Raw genomic sequence first — 15,832 nt, 5'->3', positions numbered from 1 at the left:
CATACAAGATGTGATGGCAGCGTATGTTGATGTTGAACCATACATTTCTAATAAAAATATACTTTAGAAAAAGAGAAGAATGAGCTTTTATATATAAACTTTTTATAGCAGTTTGAGAAATGTGCGCACAAAAGCCAAAAACTCCTGTGCCAAAAACTCCAGTATGGAATAAACGCAGCTCTTGTGCCAAAAACTCTTGATTGCTTCCATCTTTCGTGATAAAATTTTATATGCTCACGGATAAAAATTAGACGAAAGCTTGCAACCTTGAGAAGGCCACAAAAAGCACCACATATGACTTATCGACGTACCAACTGCAGCAAAATATAGCAGAAAGAAAAGTTGAGCAAGCTTATCTCTACAAGTCCAGAAAGGCAGCGAAATACATCAAAAGGCAGACAAAACTGTCATAAGAGTATAGCACGAAACACTTGTGCTCAATTAACTGAAAAAGTTTTTAATCACAATGCATGCACTTCCTAGTTTGAAGTTGCTTATGATAAGATGCATACGAGCATATTGACAAACTGGACAGTTTGTTGCTGCCTTCCCGTACAAAATAAACCATGAAATGAACATCAATTTCTGGTAGCTCATCGGTGGAAGAAAACAGAAATTCCATTAGATAAAAGAGCTGACCACAGATAAGCTCCAAGTCCTGAAATACAGCAATAGATAAAACATAATAAGTAGTGAGCTTTTACATAAGTTGCAGTGAGGTTCGTATGATGATTTCTGAATCATGAACATTCAGGTAGAGCATGGAAGGGCAAGTGGCATTGCAAAATAAAAAGGTGCATTGCAGACCTTCCCTCATGAACTTGTACAATCTTTCTTATAACCAAATAGTTTCTCTACACAAAACAGAGAGGTACACATGACACCTAAATCACCTCAAGCCATCCACAGGGAACCGGCATATTTGACATGTAAGTGCACACATGACACCTAAATCACCTCAAGCCATCCACAGGGAACCGGCATATTTGACATGTAAGTGCATATATAATCCAAAAGGCAAACTGCGTTTGGTAAGCCACAAGGGGAAAAAAAAACCTCCATACATATGTGCGTCGTTGAAGCTCAACAAAAAAAAAAACTGTCTGAAACAATACCTATTTGTTCTTTTTCAAAAGAACATCTACCAATCCTCAACCTAACAAACAAGCAAGGAAATGTGGACTAGAGCCATGAACTCACACTGCTTTGGATCAGGTTTCATGAAATGCTGCTACTGTGATTACATAGTACTGAGATTATTCACATACTAAGACTAGTTAAATATGCTGGTAGACATATGTAGCTTCTCAACTAAATTTCATTTCAATTAAACAAAGAAGACATAAACAAGGCCACTTATGCAGTGAATCAAGCAATAAATACTGACTCTCATCACATCCCATACTATAATAGCCATCAAAAGATGAATCATCAGCTAGTAGATTATTAATAACCAACTGCATCCATTCACCCAAAAATGCTTCACTCCATGCTTTACATTAAAACATGTTTTCACTTTATTCCTGATAAGGAGGCACAACAAAGTGTGAGTTCCCTAAAATTGATAGATATCTGTACAACTGAGAACAGAGATATGCATATCCTAAAAAAGGTGAACTTTGTTGTGTTGCAGGAATTCCTGAATATAATATACTAAAAGTACCTAAAACGATAATTTGATTACTCCCGCAAAACCAATTCAATTCTTCAATTGTACTGATGGAGCAGTATACATTAACCAAATTTCCCAATCACCCGTGGAACCCCCCAAAAAAATCGCCAGTTCCCCAATTCTCCTTCTTAACATTTTCAATCTAACCGTGTTCCCCAATTCTCCTTCTTAACAATTTCAATCTAACCGTGTTCCCCTGTCCACGCATCGGAGACGCGGCTAGATCGCACGCAATCATCATCATACCGCACCACCAGCCTAGTTCGAATCAGATCAGGCAAGGAGACGGGCGAAAAAATCTCACCTTGAGACATACCCGGGATCTAGTGGTGGGCGGCAGCGGCGCCTTGCCTCTCGAGCTCCTCGAGGTGGGCGAGGTGGCGGCGCTCCTTGGGCAGGTTGACGAGGTAGGAGATCGCCATGATGCCGAAGCAGACGTGGAAGAGCGGCTCCGGCGAGCTGGTGTCGATGTACTTCTCGATGTAGCGGTCGATGGCCTGGTCGGTGCTCTTCTTGACGTTCTCCCAGCTGAGGCGCGGCTTGATGTAGCCCGGCACGTCGCGCACCTTCATCCCCCGGATCTCGTTGATCAGCTGCCGCATCGCCATGGATGGATCTCTCTTCTCCTCGCGTCCGCCTCGCGGCTAGGGTTTGGTGGTGGGGGTCGCTGGCTTTCCGAGACGGGAGTAGGAGACAAAGGGATGGATTTGTTCGCGCAGTTGTTGGGCCGGGCCGGGCCTTCATGGGCTTACGCTACAGAATTGTGCCCCTCCATCGTATAACTGGCATGTGGGAGTTATCTCCGCATGTTAGTGACTTATTAATTGCATTTTAGATAAGTAATCCATTCGTTTCATATTACAACATACTTATTTTTTTATTTAAAAAGCCAAACTTATTAAAGTCTGACTGAATTTATAATAGACAACTACAGCCACAACCACACCACTGGATTAGTTTTATTAAATAAAAACAATGAATATACCGTGAGAATATATTTGCTTTGCGTTGAAAATATCGTTATATTTTTCTATAATCTCAAACGCTGAAAAGCATGGTATGATAACATACGAGGCTGCAATGGGGAGGGGGTATTCACCCTTACCAATATTAATAACAGATTTATCACTTAAACACACGTGTTATATACCGCGAACCATAAATCTGTTTTAAACACCTACTGGAATAACAAATTTATCGTTAAATTTCCGGCAACGGGGAGGGAGCAATAAACATGTGGGATTGCGAGAGCTGCGCGGTGGATCGCACGCATGTGGGGGGAAGCCTAAAATTAGGCGGAGGGGAGTTTAATCGGGAAGAAGACAGTATGATTGGGGTTGGATCATCGGAGAGGGAGAGGGAGAGGGCGAGGGCGCCATGGGGTCATGGCGCAAGGCCTACGGCGCCCTCAAGGACTCCACCAAGGTCGGCCTCGCCAAGGTCAACAGCGACTTCAAGGTTCCTCCTCTTCTTCAATTCTTCTTCTTCATCATCATGCTAGTGCTCGCTGCTTTCTTTTTCTTTTCTTTACATTCCCTCTGTTTGCATTCATAAATTTAGACATATATACGAAACATACACGTTGTTATATGGATAAATCTAAACAATCCCAGAACGGAGGAAGTACTTTCTTGTTGTGGCTGCTGTAGAAATTGTGTTCATGTTCTTCTTCTTTTTTTTTTCGTTTTGTTGCGCATTGGGGGTGTAGCAAACTAGCAATGTTGTTGCTTGCTTTGTGTATGTATCTGGATCGAATGGCAATGCAGAATTTGTTGTCTTTTGGTGAATTGACCATGGTTTGTCTGTTGGGTTTTTTTGGATTGCAGGAGTTGGATATTGCAATTGTAAAGGCCACCAACCATGTGGAGTGCCCTCCAAAGGAGAGGCATGTTAGAAGTGAGTACTCCATCATATGGTAGCTCAATGGTAGATTTTTTTTCTCTCTTTCAGCTGGTGACATTACAATTCCTTTTTCGCATTGTCACAGAAATTTTCTTCGCAACCTCGATAAACCGCCCTCGAGCAGATGTTCAATATTGCATATATGCATTGTCAAGAAGATTGGCTAAGACAAAGAATTGGATAGTGGGTCTTGTTCTCATTGTCCTCCTCTTAATTCTTGTCTTCTTCATCCCCATCCCTCTGTTTACCAAAGTTATGTTCTGTGTTGATGACAATATAGTTACATTACAGGTTGCATTGAAGACACTGATAGTGCTACATAGGCTCTTGAGAGAAGGTGATCCTACATTCAAAGAAGAGTTCCTAGCCTACACACATAGGGGAAATGTTTTGCAGATGGCAAACTTTAAGGATGACTCAAGCCCATTAGGTGGTTCCCTTTCCTGCGTAGTGATCAATGCAACAGAAGCAACTGTCGATTTCAGGACACAAATGATACCTCAACTAAACATATCCTTTGATTTTTTGTCAGCTTGGGATTGCTCCGCATGGGTTCGCACCTACGCGTTCTTCCTGGAGGAACGGCTCGAGTGCTTTAGAGTTTTGAAATTCGATATCGAAACCGAGCGTTTGATGAAATCTCCTCAATGTTCTAGCAAGGTAACATTAATCTTGTCACCCTTTAAATGGGAATTTTGCCAATACCATGAATGAGTTATGTGATGATTGCATTGTTGTGATCTTGACAAAATGCAGGCACATAGTAGAACCAGAACCTTGCCTTGCCTTGATCTTATGGAGCAGTTGCCTGCTTTGCAGCAGCTGCTTTTCAGGCTTATGGGTTGCCAGGTTTGATAATCCCTTGTCTTACAAGCATGCCATTGTAATCTTGTTGGGTGTTGTTCACTAGTTTCATCCATAATTTTGCCACTGCAGCCTGAAGGAGCAGCCGGCACGAACTACCTTATCCAATATGCATTAGCCCTGGTAATCTGCATAAAATCTTGCATAGGTTAGTTCCCTTTTTCAACATGTTATATGTACTTAAATATCATGTGGTGGCTTCACGTGTGTTTAGGTTTTGAAGGAGAGCTTCAAGATCTACTGTGCAATCAATGATGGTATCATCAATCTTGTTGATATGGTAAAGTAGTTTTTCATGACATTCTCCTACAAAGATTATTGGCTGAATTATAGATGTACATTTCTGGTTCCTCATGTGATAATGCAGTTCTTTGACATGCCAAAATATGATGCTCTCAAGGCTCTTGCTATCTATAAACGAGCTGGCCATCAGGTATCTTAATTTTATAATCTGAGGTCTTGTTGAATTCAAGCAAACGTGGTGTATTTACATTTTGGTTGAAGTCCAGTTTGGCTCCCATCAACTATTAATCAAGTCTAGATTTCAACCCTCAACTATGAAACTAGATATTGTACACGTCTCAACATTAAAACCAGTTAAAATACCCCCTTAACGGTAATACCACCTAGTTTTAAGTGTATTTTTGTGTAAAATTTGGCATTGTAATCAATTAATTTCTTTAACATGGGCACATATATGGCACCCAACTAGCAAGACATGCTGAAAAAACATATATGGCAAGAACATAATACTTGGAAGAAAACCTTTTTTTGGTAAAACCACCATTAAAACCAGGTGGTATTGCGCATAGGGGGTATTTAAACTGGTTTTTGATAGGTGAAGGGTGCAAAATATCTGATTTTATAGTCGAAGATTGATTTCTAGAATCGGGTAATAGTTGAGGCAGTTATAATGGACATCCACCCTTACATCTTTCATGAAAATGGTGCCAACCTCATGACATGTGCAATGCACAGGCAGAAAATCTTGCTGACTTTTACGATTTCTGCAAAGAACTTGAGCTTGCCAGGACATTTCAGTTTCCTACTCTAAGGCAGGTCAGTTCATGTTTAGTCTTAACATCTTGTCATCTTGATCTCACAAGTTATCTCAAGTCTTAGTCGGAGCAAGATGGCAAAACAGCTTCATGAATTTCAGCCACAACCTCATGATTTTGGATCTCTAATGCTCATTCTTTCCACATTGTTCTGCAGCCACCCCCATCATTCCTTGCAACAATGGAAGAGTACATCCGAGAAGCACCTCGGCCCTTGATTAAGGGTGTGGTGAGTGCAGTTCTCCTTCAGAAACAAGTGTTGAAGTACTTGATGCAATTATATTTGTACCATTTCGTTTGTGTAATCTTATTATTGCCAAAGTAGGAGAATGATGAGAGGAAGCTACTGACCTACCACCAAGAAGCTCCAAAGGAACCTGAAAGTCCATTGAAAGAGGAGGAAGATGATCCTGCAGAGCCTGAACAAGAAGTAGAGCCTCAACCTGAGCCTGAACAAGAACCAGAGCCACCCCAAATTACTGGAGATCTACTAGTAATCTTCCCCAACCTTTTCTCTGCTCCATTATGCTTTGATACATACAGTATCTGCTCCTCTGAGTCTGTCCATGTTTTTTTATCTTTCAGAACTTGGATGCAGAGGTGAATCCATTGGTTGCAGAACTAGAAGAAAACAATGCATTGGCACTAGCCATTGTGGCACCAGGTATATTCAGCAATATCAATTTCAAAATGACAGAACATTGGCCACTTTTTTATGTACTAAAACCCGACCTCTACATCCAACACGAATGTACACGGACAAACCAAAACATTGGACAGCTAAATTTAGTTGTAGTTTAGCTCAGTGGTTGCTAAAGAGTTTATGAGCCAGAAATGCCATCAGTGTTCTGGCCTTGCTTGCAGGTGATCAAAGCCAGGCATCAACTTGCCAAGACTTGTTTTCCGGCAATACATCTGGTTGGGAGCTGGCACTGGTCACTGCTCCAAGCAGCCACACTAGCCAAGCAGTTCAACCTAGACTGGTCTGAACAATCCTTAACACTTTCAGATAGCATTGTTCATGTCTAAAAACTTCAAGAACTGATCATCAACAGTTAAATTACTCACAAGATTGCATCTGACCAAACAGGCTGGAGGTTTTGACAAGCTGCTGCTCGACAGCCTCTACGAAGACGAAGCGAGGAGGCAGCAGATCGCCAGCTTCACCTACAATGGTGGCACAGGAGGAGCAGCCAACCCTTTCGTCACCAACGATCCATTCGCCACGTCAAGCAGCTTCGCGCCGCCGTCGAATGTCCAGCTGGCAATGCTGAGTCAGCAGCATCAGTACTACCAGCAACAGTATTATTACCAGCCTCAGCTGCATCATTTCCAGGATCAGCAACAGATACAGACCATGTATTTTCAGGCACATGAGATGTACTACTACCAGCAGCATCAGATGTACCCTGCAACTCAGGCTGGATATTCCAATCCATTTGGTGACCCTTTCAGTGACCTTGTACCAATGCCTGCCCCTCCAAAACAAGGCCATTCGAGCCTGCTTTGAACTTGGCCGGTCCTGCTGTTGCTGATCCCAAGCAATTAACATAGATAACTTGAGAATTAAGATGTAATTCTGACATCTTGCTTTCTCTTGCAATGTCCGCATTTTACTGATATCGGCACTGCAATATCCACATTAGCGCTCGTCGACGGCGGCGATGATTGCTCTACGTGCATTTGGAGGCAAGGTACTTCGCCATGATCGTATTTAGAGCAGGTACAATGGCATGCTATTTATAGCATAGCTATAAACATATTTTAAGAAGATAAAAAAAAAAGAAAAGAATAAGCTATAAATTTATAGTCAGCTACAGCACGAACTATAATACACAATGTGTGTATGACGACATGATAGTATATATTTTATAATTAGTTATTGTATGAATTAGCTATTAAATTGAATATAGATGAATTAAAGCTAGTAATTGGCTATACTATTGAGGGGGATTGGAGAGTTCACCTGCCTTTGGAATCTCCTAGGGTGGACTGAAAATGAAGATAAAGTATAATAAAGTTGAAATTTTATTTTAGAAATGTGAAGGTGAACTTAGAAAATATTTGAAAAACATACCATTTAATCATTTGAGAAGCATAAAAGCAGAGAAAAAGTATGTTCTTTTGGTTAATGAAAGGTAAAGATTATCTATTTTTTTCAGTTATTTAAAAGTACACACAATAAAAATTAACTATTAGAAAACTAAAAGTCTACCCGATAAAGATGATGTGATAAATTCTATATTTTTTGGCAAAAAAATATACCACGCTTAAAAACCGGGCAATAATATGTTGGAAAGAACTCGAATATTCGGTCAGCGGTTTGCGAAGGTCGAACCTGACCAGAGCATAAACAAGGCCCACGCATGATAAACACCAGTCTGCAATGCTCGAGCGATAGGGCTTAGCAATCATATTGTTGCTGCTCTATTCCCGTTAGTGTGTGGCACACAAGGTACTAATTCATTTATGATTATTATTAAAACCTTAGTCCAGTAGTCATTTCCAAATTCATCATGTTATGAGCAAATTTATTCCCCTAAGAAATATAAAGTTTTGGAGGACATTTTGAAGCTCTTTTTTTTATGAAACGCTGCATTCTCATACAGGAACAGGGCATTCAACAGATTATCATATCGTCGATGCTTGAGATCATAGTTACAATCAGCAACGTAATTTTGAAGCCATACGACAGTGCACTCAGAATAGCCAAACAACAGTGATCTGGTTGTTCACCACCTATGTACACAGAAAGATGAAATGGAACATTTTTCTTTGCTGCTCAGACTGCTAACAGCAATATTTGCCAGATTGTGAACAATAGTTTTTGCAGAGAACGACATATCCGGAAATAAGAACAAAACTGCAGTATTCATACTGTCGTATTACGGCCTAATTTACAACAGGTTCAACAAACCATGACAGAATGGACTGCATGACATGATATATGGCATTTTTACTAGCTAGGGTGGTCGAGTATCCTGTGAAATTCAGTCTCCTGCTCCAGAATTTGCAGAATATTATAAGCAGTAGTGATCACCATTTACAGGATCACAGCATCGTCACGGACAGAAATCCTAGCAACAAGGCTGACCTCGATATCTGATACCGAGCACATCCCATCGCAAATTTCAAGGAATGCCACAAAAAGGTTACAACAAAACAAGTTAAAGTGAACTGCATCCTTATGCACATTATTCAGTTATAAAACAATTTTTTGCAACTAAAGCAACTGACCTAAACCACTGTAACACCTGGTGACACACCATGCGGCAGTGCATCACGAAATTTAGGTGTCACCAAGATAATAAACCTGCACAATGATGTATACTATTGCCTCCTTTTCAGCTAATAAGATGTTTTGGTTTTTTTCGGAATTCTGATGAATCCTGACATATATATACATAACACATATATTGGTCCATAGATGAATCTATTAAAATTCAAAACATCTTATAACCTAAATCGGAGGGAGAGTGCTTGCCAAGTTGCCATCTCAGATCAAAATGGCAAAACACACTAAACAAGGCAAACCCTAATATTAGAAGCAATCAGCATGACATGCCGCAAACATATTTTTGATAATGATCCTGTAATTCGAAACTCATGCTGAATAGATGCGAGTAGACATTCCATGAAGGTTTCCATAACAAAAAAAAGGCACAAGAATAGCTAAATAAAGAAGTCTTTTGTGTTTCAACGAGACACAACAAGATGGATATAAAAAAAACTAGATGCTTAGATAATGTCGATGGCAAGAACCCCTTCCTCCAAGTTACCTAACCTAGGCGGTGAGGAGGACGGCGCCGCCGGCGGCCTTGATCTTCTTCTCGGCGACCTTGGAGATGAGCTTGGCCTTGACGACGATGGGCCTGTCGGCGGGGAGGAGCCCCTTGCCGAGCACCTTGAAGTAGCCGAACTGTGAGACGTCGAGGACGGGGGCCTTGCCGGCGCCGGCCTCGGCGGCCTTGTCGGCGGGCACCATGGACCAGAGGCGCTCGACGTTGACGGCGGGGCAGTGGAACTTGTTGCGGAGCTTGTGGAAGTACCTCATGCCGACCTTGCCGAAGTAGCCCGGGTGGTACTTGTCGAAGAGGATCCGGTGGTGGTGCATCCCTCCGGCGTTCCCGCGGCCTCCCGGGTGCTTCCGGTGCTTCCCGATGCGGCCGTGCCCCGCCGACACGTGCCCGCGCTTCTTCCGGTTCTTCTTGAAGCGCGTCGTCATGGCTGCTCGGCGGCGGCGGCGGCGGCGGCGGCGGGAGTACGGGCGGGTGGGGAGGAAGAAGACGAGGTAGGCGAGCGAGTGGGTGCTTATAGCGCTCGGCGAGGGGGTATCAACCGTTGGATCTTCAGGAGGGGTGATCGTGACCGTTGGATGCGGGGGATTTAGGGTTTCGGGGGTGGGCGAGATGGGCTGGGCCTCTCGCTGAGCGCTCACTCGTGATGGGCTGCTCTGAGGAGTTGGAATGGGCTAGTAAGAGCGAGAGTTCATTCAGACTGGCCTGACAGTGTTCTTTTCCAGCTTATCAAGTTACTTTAAAAAATTAGAGAAATTTGTTGTTTCAGTTTTATAATAGTGATCATGCACTAATGATCCATCCTTTTTTAGGGTATTTAAATAATTTTATATGCCGTTTTTCTTATTAATCATGCTAATAATCCATCCTCTAAAAATAATGATCAGATGTATTAAAATAATTTGTTTTAGAGCAGGTACAATAGCAACAGGCTATAAGCCAGTTGTAAATATATTTTTAAGGAGACAAGAGAAGAGAGAAAAGTGAACTACTATTTATAGTCAGCTGAAGCACGGACTCTAATACACAATGTGTGTATAATACGTGAGACATGGTGATATATATGTTTTATAGGTAGCTATTGTATAAATTGATTAATACACAATGTGTGTATAACATGTGAGACATGGTGATATATGTTTTATAGGTAGCTATTGTATAAATTAACTATTAGATTGGCTATAAATAAATTGGAGCCAATAGTTGGCTATACTATTGAATAGTGCAGACGACCATTCCGCAGCAGACAAAAAGAAAGAAAGATGGGCATGACAATCAGGAAGTTTGCCAACACAACTCAATGAGGAGGGCAGATTAATTGTAAAGTTGTGTTGTGTCGTAATCTCTTCATGCCTACAAAGAATGGATCATATAATAACAGTTCAATCTGACAAAACCCCTATTCCTCAACAGATGGGAGCTAGGGAACAATTAGAAAGGAGAGAGAAGATGTGGACGTGAAGAGCTCGTAGCCAACATACAAAAAGAGCACAACTTGTTACAACGAGGGCTGTGTCAAAACTAAATAAATATCGCCTCAGCCCTACCTAGGGACTCAGAATTGCAAGACATCGCCATTGCCGCAGCAGCGATGACATGTCTCTCTGGCCAAGCCTGGATCTGTGTTACGCAGCTAAGTATCGATTTCACAATTTACATAAAGCAGAAGAAGAAAAGTAAATCCCAGGGGAATCCTAGGCCAAAGGCAAAGAATCGTGTAGAACTCATGTGGATGTGTAACTGGAGAATAGCTTCAGTAGGTTGTTGAGAGCTTCTGGGTAAAACTTTCTAGCAAAAAGGTAGCATGGTCTCTTTGTTCCGTTCCACATACAGGGGGTCGTTGTCACAGCTTTCTGCAGTACATATAAATGTACACAAGTTCAAAAAAACAGAGAGATAAATGTACACATCAATATTCCAAGTAGGTGCTACATTTCCAAGTTTTCAGTAAAATTGCTCAAGTACACTGCATGCAAACATAGAAAAGCAAATATCTTCATGGGCGTTTGCAGACAAGTACATGAATACAGCATACGTAACCAAAATCCTAGTGATATTAAATTTGTGTTTTGTACTTGGGTGAAAAGAGGACTTGCTATATTTACCTTATCATCACTTGTAATATGGAAATTGTCTTTGACAGCCTACACAACAGTAAAGTACATTGGTAAGTGTGGAACACATAGAGGCCATATCAATTGGCAAAAGGACAAAAGCATGTCTTCGTTTACCAATTTAGAGCATACCGTTATGTTCTTCAAGAGTTCAGAGGTAACATCTGCAGCTCTATACGATCTTGGATGCCATTTTCCCTCAGACCAATCAACATGTGTGACTGACCAATTTGATATTCCACCAGGATCAACCATCTGTGGATTAAAGTGAAAGCATATGAAACAAAGCAAGGGGCCAAGCAGAAAGCTAAACATCAATTCAAAATATTTACTAACATTGAAGAGGGTTGGCAAATAATGCTCATCAGCAATACAGTTGCGTCCCTCTGCTGGCTGTAAAACACAAAAAAGTGAAAAAACATGATTTTATAACCCTTTTTTGTTTTAGCTCAAGCTGTTAGAACAAATGGCAGAAGTCTTTCTAATGTTCCAAATTTCAGGCCATTCCAAATTATCGTCTCTGCTAAAACTTTACAAGACCAATAGAAGTTCGAGACTTCGGATCTCAACAAACATCCTAGTTTTGGACTTCTATTGTTTTTACAGTATCACCATGGTTTCATTTCCAACTTCAGGATAAACCCCAGTAACTATTGTGATGCCAGTTACTGGCTAGTTCCCAGTGAATAACATGAAGATGTATTTATTTCCATTTTTCTTCCACTCTATAATAGCATCGGTATCTAATTATCTGAATGCTACCAAATAACAGTCTCTAACTGGTCACTAGGCTCTAACTGGTCACCCATTGGAAACTTAGTTATTGCACACTGTACACGTGAAATGAAGTATACATGCTACTGGCATCAACCATTAACAATACGTTGAGGAACATACCTTGCAATACAGCTCAAACTTATTGTAGTACAGGTGGTCTGCTAAAATCAGTAAAGCATGCCTTCGTGTTACAGTAAACCACTACAATACAAATAAAAACAAACTCAGCAATGCATAAAAAGATGGAAGTGAATGATCATCAGGCTCACAAACAAATGCCCTAGTTTCTCAAGACGCTGACTTAACTGAATGGCTGTAAACCATGAATATATGAAGCACCTAACAGTCTTTGGAATAGTCAACATTCTGAAGTAGTACTGCAAAAGATGTACCTGGTAACCCTTCCTGAAGTCCCTCTGTTCTATTTCAGGGTACATTTCCGCAGAATATCTTCCACTTCCATGTGGTCCAGGATCAAGGAAGCTGATGGCATACAATGAAACAAACATGTTGGGCAATCAAAAATTAGGTAGTGATCATAGACCTGTTTTTGATGCATTGTAATCTTTAATGCAAAACATATCAACATTTCTAGACAATCCTTATGATGTATCATGTAACATGGGTACTCCTACATTGGTCACATAATGAAATATTCCTAATTTCCATATTCCCGGTCATTTCTCCTGTAAATAGGATACCAAATTTCCAACTGAAATTAAATTTGTGATGTTATCGTCAATGTATGAAAATCTTTGTTTAAATCGGAATTACAGGCTCTAGAAGTAGTTCTTCCCTACCCTTGTATGTACTAGATTTTTTTTTCCTATTGTCAAAAGGATCAAAATATGAGTTTAGGGCTCTCACCAATCAATGAAGCTGACGTTCGTTCCCATCAAATAATTATAAATGTAATCAAATGTATGCAGCGGAACACAGCTGCCAAACAAAAAAGAAAAGAATATTAAAATAGTTCAACAAAAACGATTTTTTGCAGGCACAGTTTTTTTAAAAAACCTGTCAGATAGCAAGACGAAAATTTGATTATCAACATCTTCTAATGCATTTGCTAACAGCCTCTTCTCTGCATCAACCATTGAAACCCTCCCCCATACAACCTGCAGTACAAAGATATTGTAATGCTTTAGTTCTCCAAAACAAATATAGAATATCATGTTAGATGTAAAAAACAACAACATGAATTACTGATGCCCAAGATTTCAAAAGAAAAAACATAGTCCTTTTGCTTATTTGCTGCAAAGGACAAAGGAGTACTACTAGGAGAGTCAACGTGGAGTTTCCTAAACACTGGAAGTAAATGCCAGATGAGAAAAATAGAAAGGAAGGAACTAAGCCTACCTCAGTTGGTGGGGTATAACCCAGCCACCCAGGCTCAGGTCTTCTTTTTGAATTTGTTTACTTCTTTATTAAAAGAAAATAGAGTTTCCTTCCTAAAAGATTGCCTTGTATGCAGATCATTGGTTACAAATGTAATTTCACTTATAGGCACTAAAAACTAATCCAGGCAATAACACCTTTTTTTCTTCTTTCTTGGTGAACAGATGGAACAACTGTCAATGCATAATGACATTTCTTATTGTTCACAACACCTTACTAAGCAGATGAGTTAAGATAAAGCAAGAAACAAACAAGTACAAAGAGTGGGGTTGGACATTGGTACCTTTTCACTACGAATCTCTCGGCCAACAAACAAAGAACTAGAATGTACAGGTCTTTCACGTGATGCATGGATATAAATGGAATATCGACCCTCATGACCCTGCACACAGAAGTTCAAGCAAAGAAATTTTTGAAACAAGGTGTTGATTCATCGACACACTATAATTACAGAAAGAAGTCACATGACGGGTATTTATGAACCACACCTGTAGGAATTTTTCCCAGAGTTTCTCAAAGGGCAGTGAACCTGGGGTCAAAAACATCAAGGCGATCTTTGGATTCTTCGATACAGGCATAGGCATCGTAAGGAGATCCCTCATAACCACAGATGAGATAATCTCATCATCCGTTCGCTCCCGTCGGGCCACAGCAGGGAGCCAGTCCTTGAATGGAGTACAGACGCTCGAAGCGAAGAAGTAGCACGCGGAGTAGCGCCGCGGAGGGTACGCATAGGCCCCGATCAGAGCGACGCAAACCAGCGACAAGAGCACGATTATCCACATGGGCTTCTTGGCGGTGCCCCGTTGGCGCGGAGGGGACATGGCTGTCATGTCCTTGCTGCCCCGCTGCCACACCCGCGATACCTTCATCTCCTTGCCATTGATCGAATCATAACCAAAGCTTTGCAAAAAAAACTACATGCCACTCCAAGCAGGGGCAGCAGCGCTACACCTTCCGCCTCTTCCTGCAACGCGAGGCATCCACCGCATTAATCCATCAATCACATTCAAAGTGCCATAGCACAGCTAAACTATCAACAAAGCCCCCCGAAACATCCTCGGAAACAAACTGACATCAATAATACCGCATCACCAACTCATCAAATAAATCGGGAGTAAAAGTGATTAGGACGAACGGAATCAGCCCAGCTCCAGACGGATCTCCCAATCTACGACGCGTCGACGCCCGCTCATCAATCACCGCAGGAGTAGAAGCATCAGCATCGGGGAGAGAGGGGGGAGCTCCGCGGGTAGAACCAATACCTCGAATTCGATCCGACCCCGAGGTGGAGGAGGCCACCGGAACGAAAGCCACCTCTCCAAGGGGAGGAGGAGGAGGAGGCTGGTCGGGAAGGCGAGGAGGACGCCGTCGTCCCACAGCGTCCCCGGCCGCGCCCTCGCGCGCGCGCGCGAGGTGGCGAGGCGGGCGGAGAGAACGAGAGAAGAGCAACCGCGGCGGCGGCGGCGGCGGCGGCGGTCTCCTCCTCCGGCTCTCCGCAGATCGGAGTCAGAGTCCGAGAGAGAGACAGAGAGAGAGAGGGTGGTGGGGTTGGGAATTTTGGGATCCTCTGGTCTTGTGTTGTGTTGTGTTGTGCCTTGAGGTAGTAAGGGCGAGTTCGGTTCTAGCGAGGACAGTTTGGAGGGGATCCTGGCCGTCCGATCTGGATCGGAGAGCCCAGATCATCTTATGTGCTTGGATTATCTGATAGAGGGTATAAATGACTGAATGAATTAAGTGGATAGGAGTATAAAGTTAAATTTTCTATTTATAAAGGTCAGGTGAATAATGTTTCTATTGAAAAACTTTTGTGCCAAGCATACCATTTAGGATATTTAGAAAATGCGTCGATGAAAATCAAGAATCCACGGAAAAAGAAGAGCATGGCCTTCCTATATTTGATTGAATATTTGCCTTTTTTTTCCTGGTGTGTCTCCAATAGCGAATAACATTTTCATGCTCAAACTGCCCCCATAATTAATCGGATGGTTTACTATTAAGACAACAGAATAAGTTCTAGACATGTTACATTGTCTAATTAATATGGTATCTCCTAAATAATGGTGTCTCACATGTATCACGTATAAAATCTTAAGGTATTACCATGCACAGGTAATATGACATCTCACAAGTAACATGGTACCTCACATATACCATATATAATGTATTCTATCGACCTCGTCTGCCTCATAAACCACCTCACCTCGCTCGTCCGCAAGGGCGCAGCCCCGTTGAGGCGCTCTTCGCCGG

General features: G+C 41.8%; 4 protein-coding genes across 4 annotated transcripts; 1 reads left to right on the top strand and 3 right to left on the bottom strand.

Annotated features, from left to right (window-relative positions):
• Positions 1-250: 250 nt before the first annotated feature.
• Positions 251-2,368, bottom strand: LOC102708307. The gene is made up of 2 exons (XM_006646894.3): positions 1,977-2,368; positions 251-658 (listed from the first exon to the last, which is right to left on the bottom strand). The coding sequence occupies exon 1, from the start codon at positions 2,278-2,280 to the stop codon at positions 1,996-1,998; it is 285 nt and encodes a 94-aa protein (XP_006646957.1). The 5' UTR covers positions 2,281-2,368; the 3' UTR covers positions 251-658; positions 1,977-1,995.
• A 646-nt stretch (positions 2,369-3,014) lies between these two features.
• On the top strand, positions 3,015-7,239 carry LOC102722932 (putative clathrin assembly protein At5g57200). The gene is made up of 15 exons (XM_006648300.3): positions 3,015-3,130; positions 3,499-3,568; positions 3,660-3,757; positions 3,866-4,004; positions 4,107-4,234; positions 4,331-4,423; positions 4,511-4,561; positions 4,653-4,718; positions 4,806-4,871; positions 5,417-5,497; positions 5,654-5,725; positions 5,822-5,989; positions 6,082-6,160; positions 6,361-6,479; positions 6,587-7,239. The coding sequence occupies exons 1-15, from the start codon at positions 3,050-3,052 to the stop codon at positions 7,004-7,006; spliced, it is 1,731 nt and encodes a 576-aa protein (XP_006648363.1). The 5' UTR covers positions 3,015-3,049; the 3' UTR covers positions 7,007-7,239.
• Positions 7,240-9,120: 1,881 nt separating this feature from the next.
• LOC102722650 (60S ribosomal protein L27a-3-like) lies at positions 9,121-9,776 on the bottom strand. The gene has a single exon (XM_006648299.3). The coding sequence runs from the start codon at positions 9,719-9,721 to the stop codon at positions 9,281-9,283; it is 441 nt and encodes a 146-aa protein (XP_006648362.2). The 5' UTR covers positions 9,722-9,776; the 3' UTR covers positions 9,121-9,280.
• An 806-nt stretch (positions 9,777-10,582) lies between these two features.
• Positions 10,583-15,143, bottom strand: LOC102708028 (glycosyltransferase BC10-like). Its single transcript, XM_006646893.3, has 11 exons — positions 14,848-15,143; positions 14,071-14,549; positions 13,866-13,964; positions 13,202-13,302; positions 13,052-13,123; positions 12,577-12,667; positions 12,305-12,385; positions 11,744-11,800; positions 11,540-11,662; positions 11,399-11,437; positions 10,583-11,146 (listed from the first exon to the last, which is right to left on the bottom strand). The coding sequence occupies exons 2-11, from the start codon at positions 14,452-14,454 to the stop codon at positions 11,018-11,020; spliced, it is 1,176 nt and encodes a 391-aa protein (XP_006646956.1). The 5' UTR covers positions 14,455-14,549; positions 14,848-15,143; the 3' UTR covers positions 10,583-11,017.
• Positions 15,144-15,832: the final 689 nt, after the last annotated feature.

This window comes from Oryza brachyantha, chromosome 2, assembly GCF_000231095.2.
Source record: "Oryza brachyantha chromosome 2, ObraRS2, whole genome shotgun sequence".
Classification (NCBI taxonomy): Eukaryota; Viridiplantae; Streptophyta; class Magnoliopsida; order Poales; family Poaceae; genus Oryza; species Oryza brachyantha.
The sequence above is the reverse complement of the archived record's forward strand: the minus strand, read 5'-3'. Positions and strand labels throughout refer to the sequence as shown.

Excerpts from the sequence above, each read along its gene's own strand:
- LOC102708307 (XM_006646894.3), bottom strand. The coding sequence starts at position 2,280 with ATGGCGATGCGGCAGCTGATCAACGAGATCCGGGGGATGAAGGTGCGC.
- LOC102722650 (XM_006648299.3), bottom strand. The coding sequence starts at position 9,721 with ATGACGACGCGCTTCAAGAAGAACCGGAAGAAGCGCGGGCACGTGTCG.
- LOC102722932 (XM_006648300.3), top strand. The coding sequence starts at position 3,050 with ATGGGGTCATGGCGCAAGGCCTACGGCGCCCTCAAGGACTCCACCAAG. Across the intron at positions 4,872-5,416 it reads ATAAACGAGCTGGCCATCAG|GCAGAAAATCTTGCTGACTT; the intron begins GTATCTTAATTT and ends TGCAATGCACAG. Across the intron at positions 5,726-5,821 it reads GGCCCTTGATTAAGGGTGTG|GAGAATGATGAGAGGAAGCT; the intron begins GTGAGTGCAGTT and ends TTGCCAAAGTAG.
- LOC102708028 (XM_006646893.3), bottom strand. The coding sequence starts at position 14,454 with ATGAAGGTATCGCGGGTGTGGCAGCGGGGCAGCAAGGACATGACAGCC. Across the intron at positions 12,668-13,051 it reads AACGTCAGCTTCATTGATTG|CTTCCTTGATCCTGGACCAC; the intron begins GTGAGAGCCCTA and ends GTATGCCATCAG. Across the intron at positions 12,386-12,576 it reads ACTTCAGGAAGGGTTACCAG|TGGTTTACTGTAACACGAAG; the intron begins GTACATCTTTTG and ends TTTGTATTGTAG.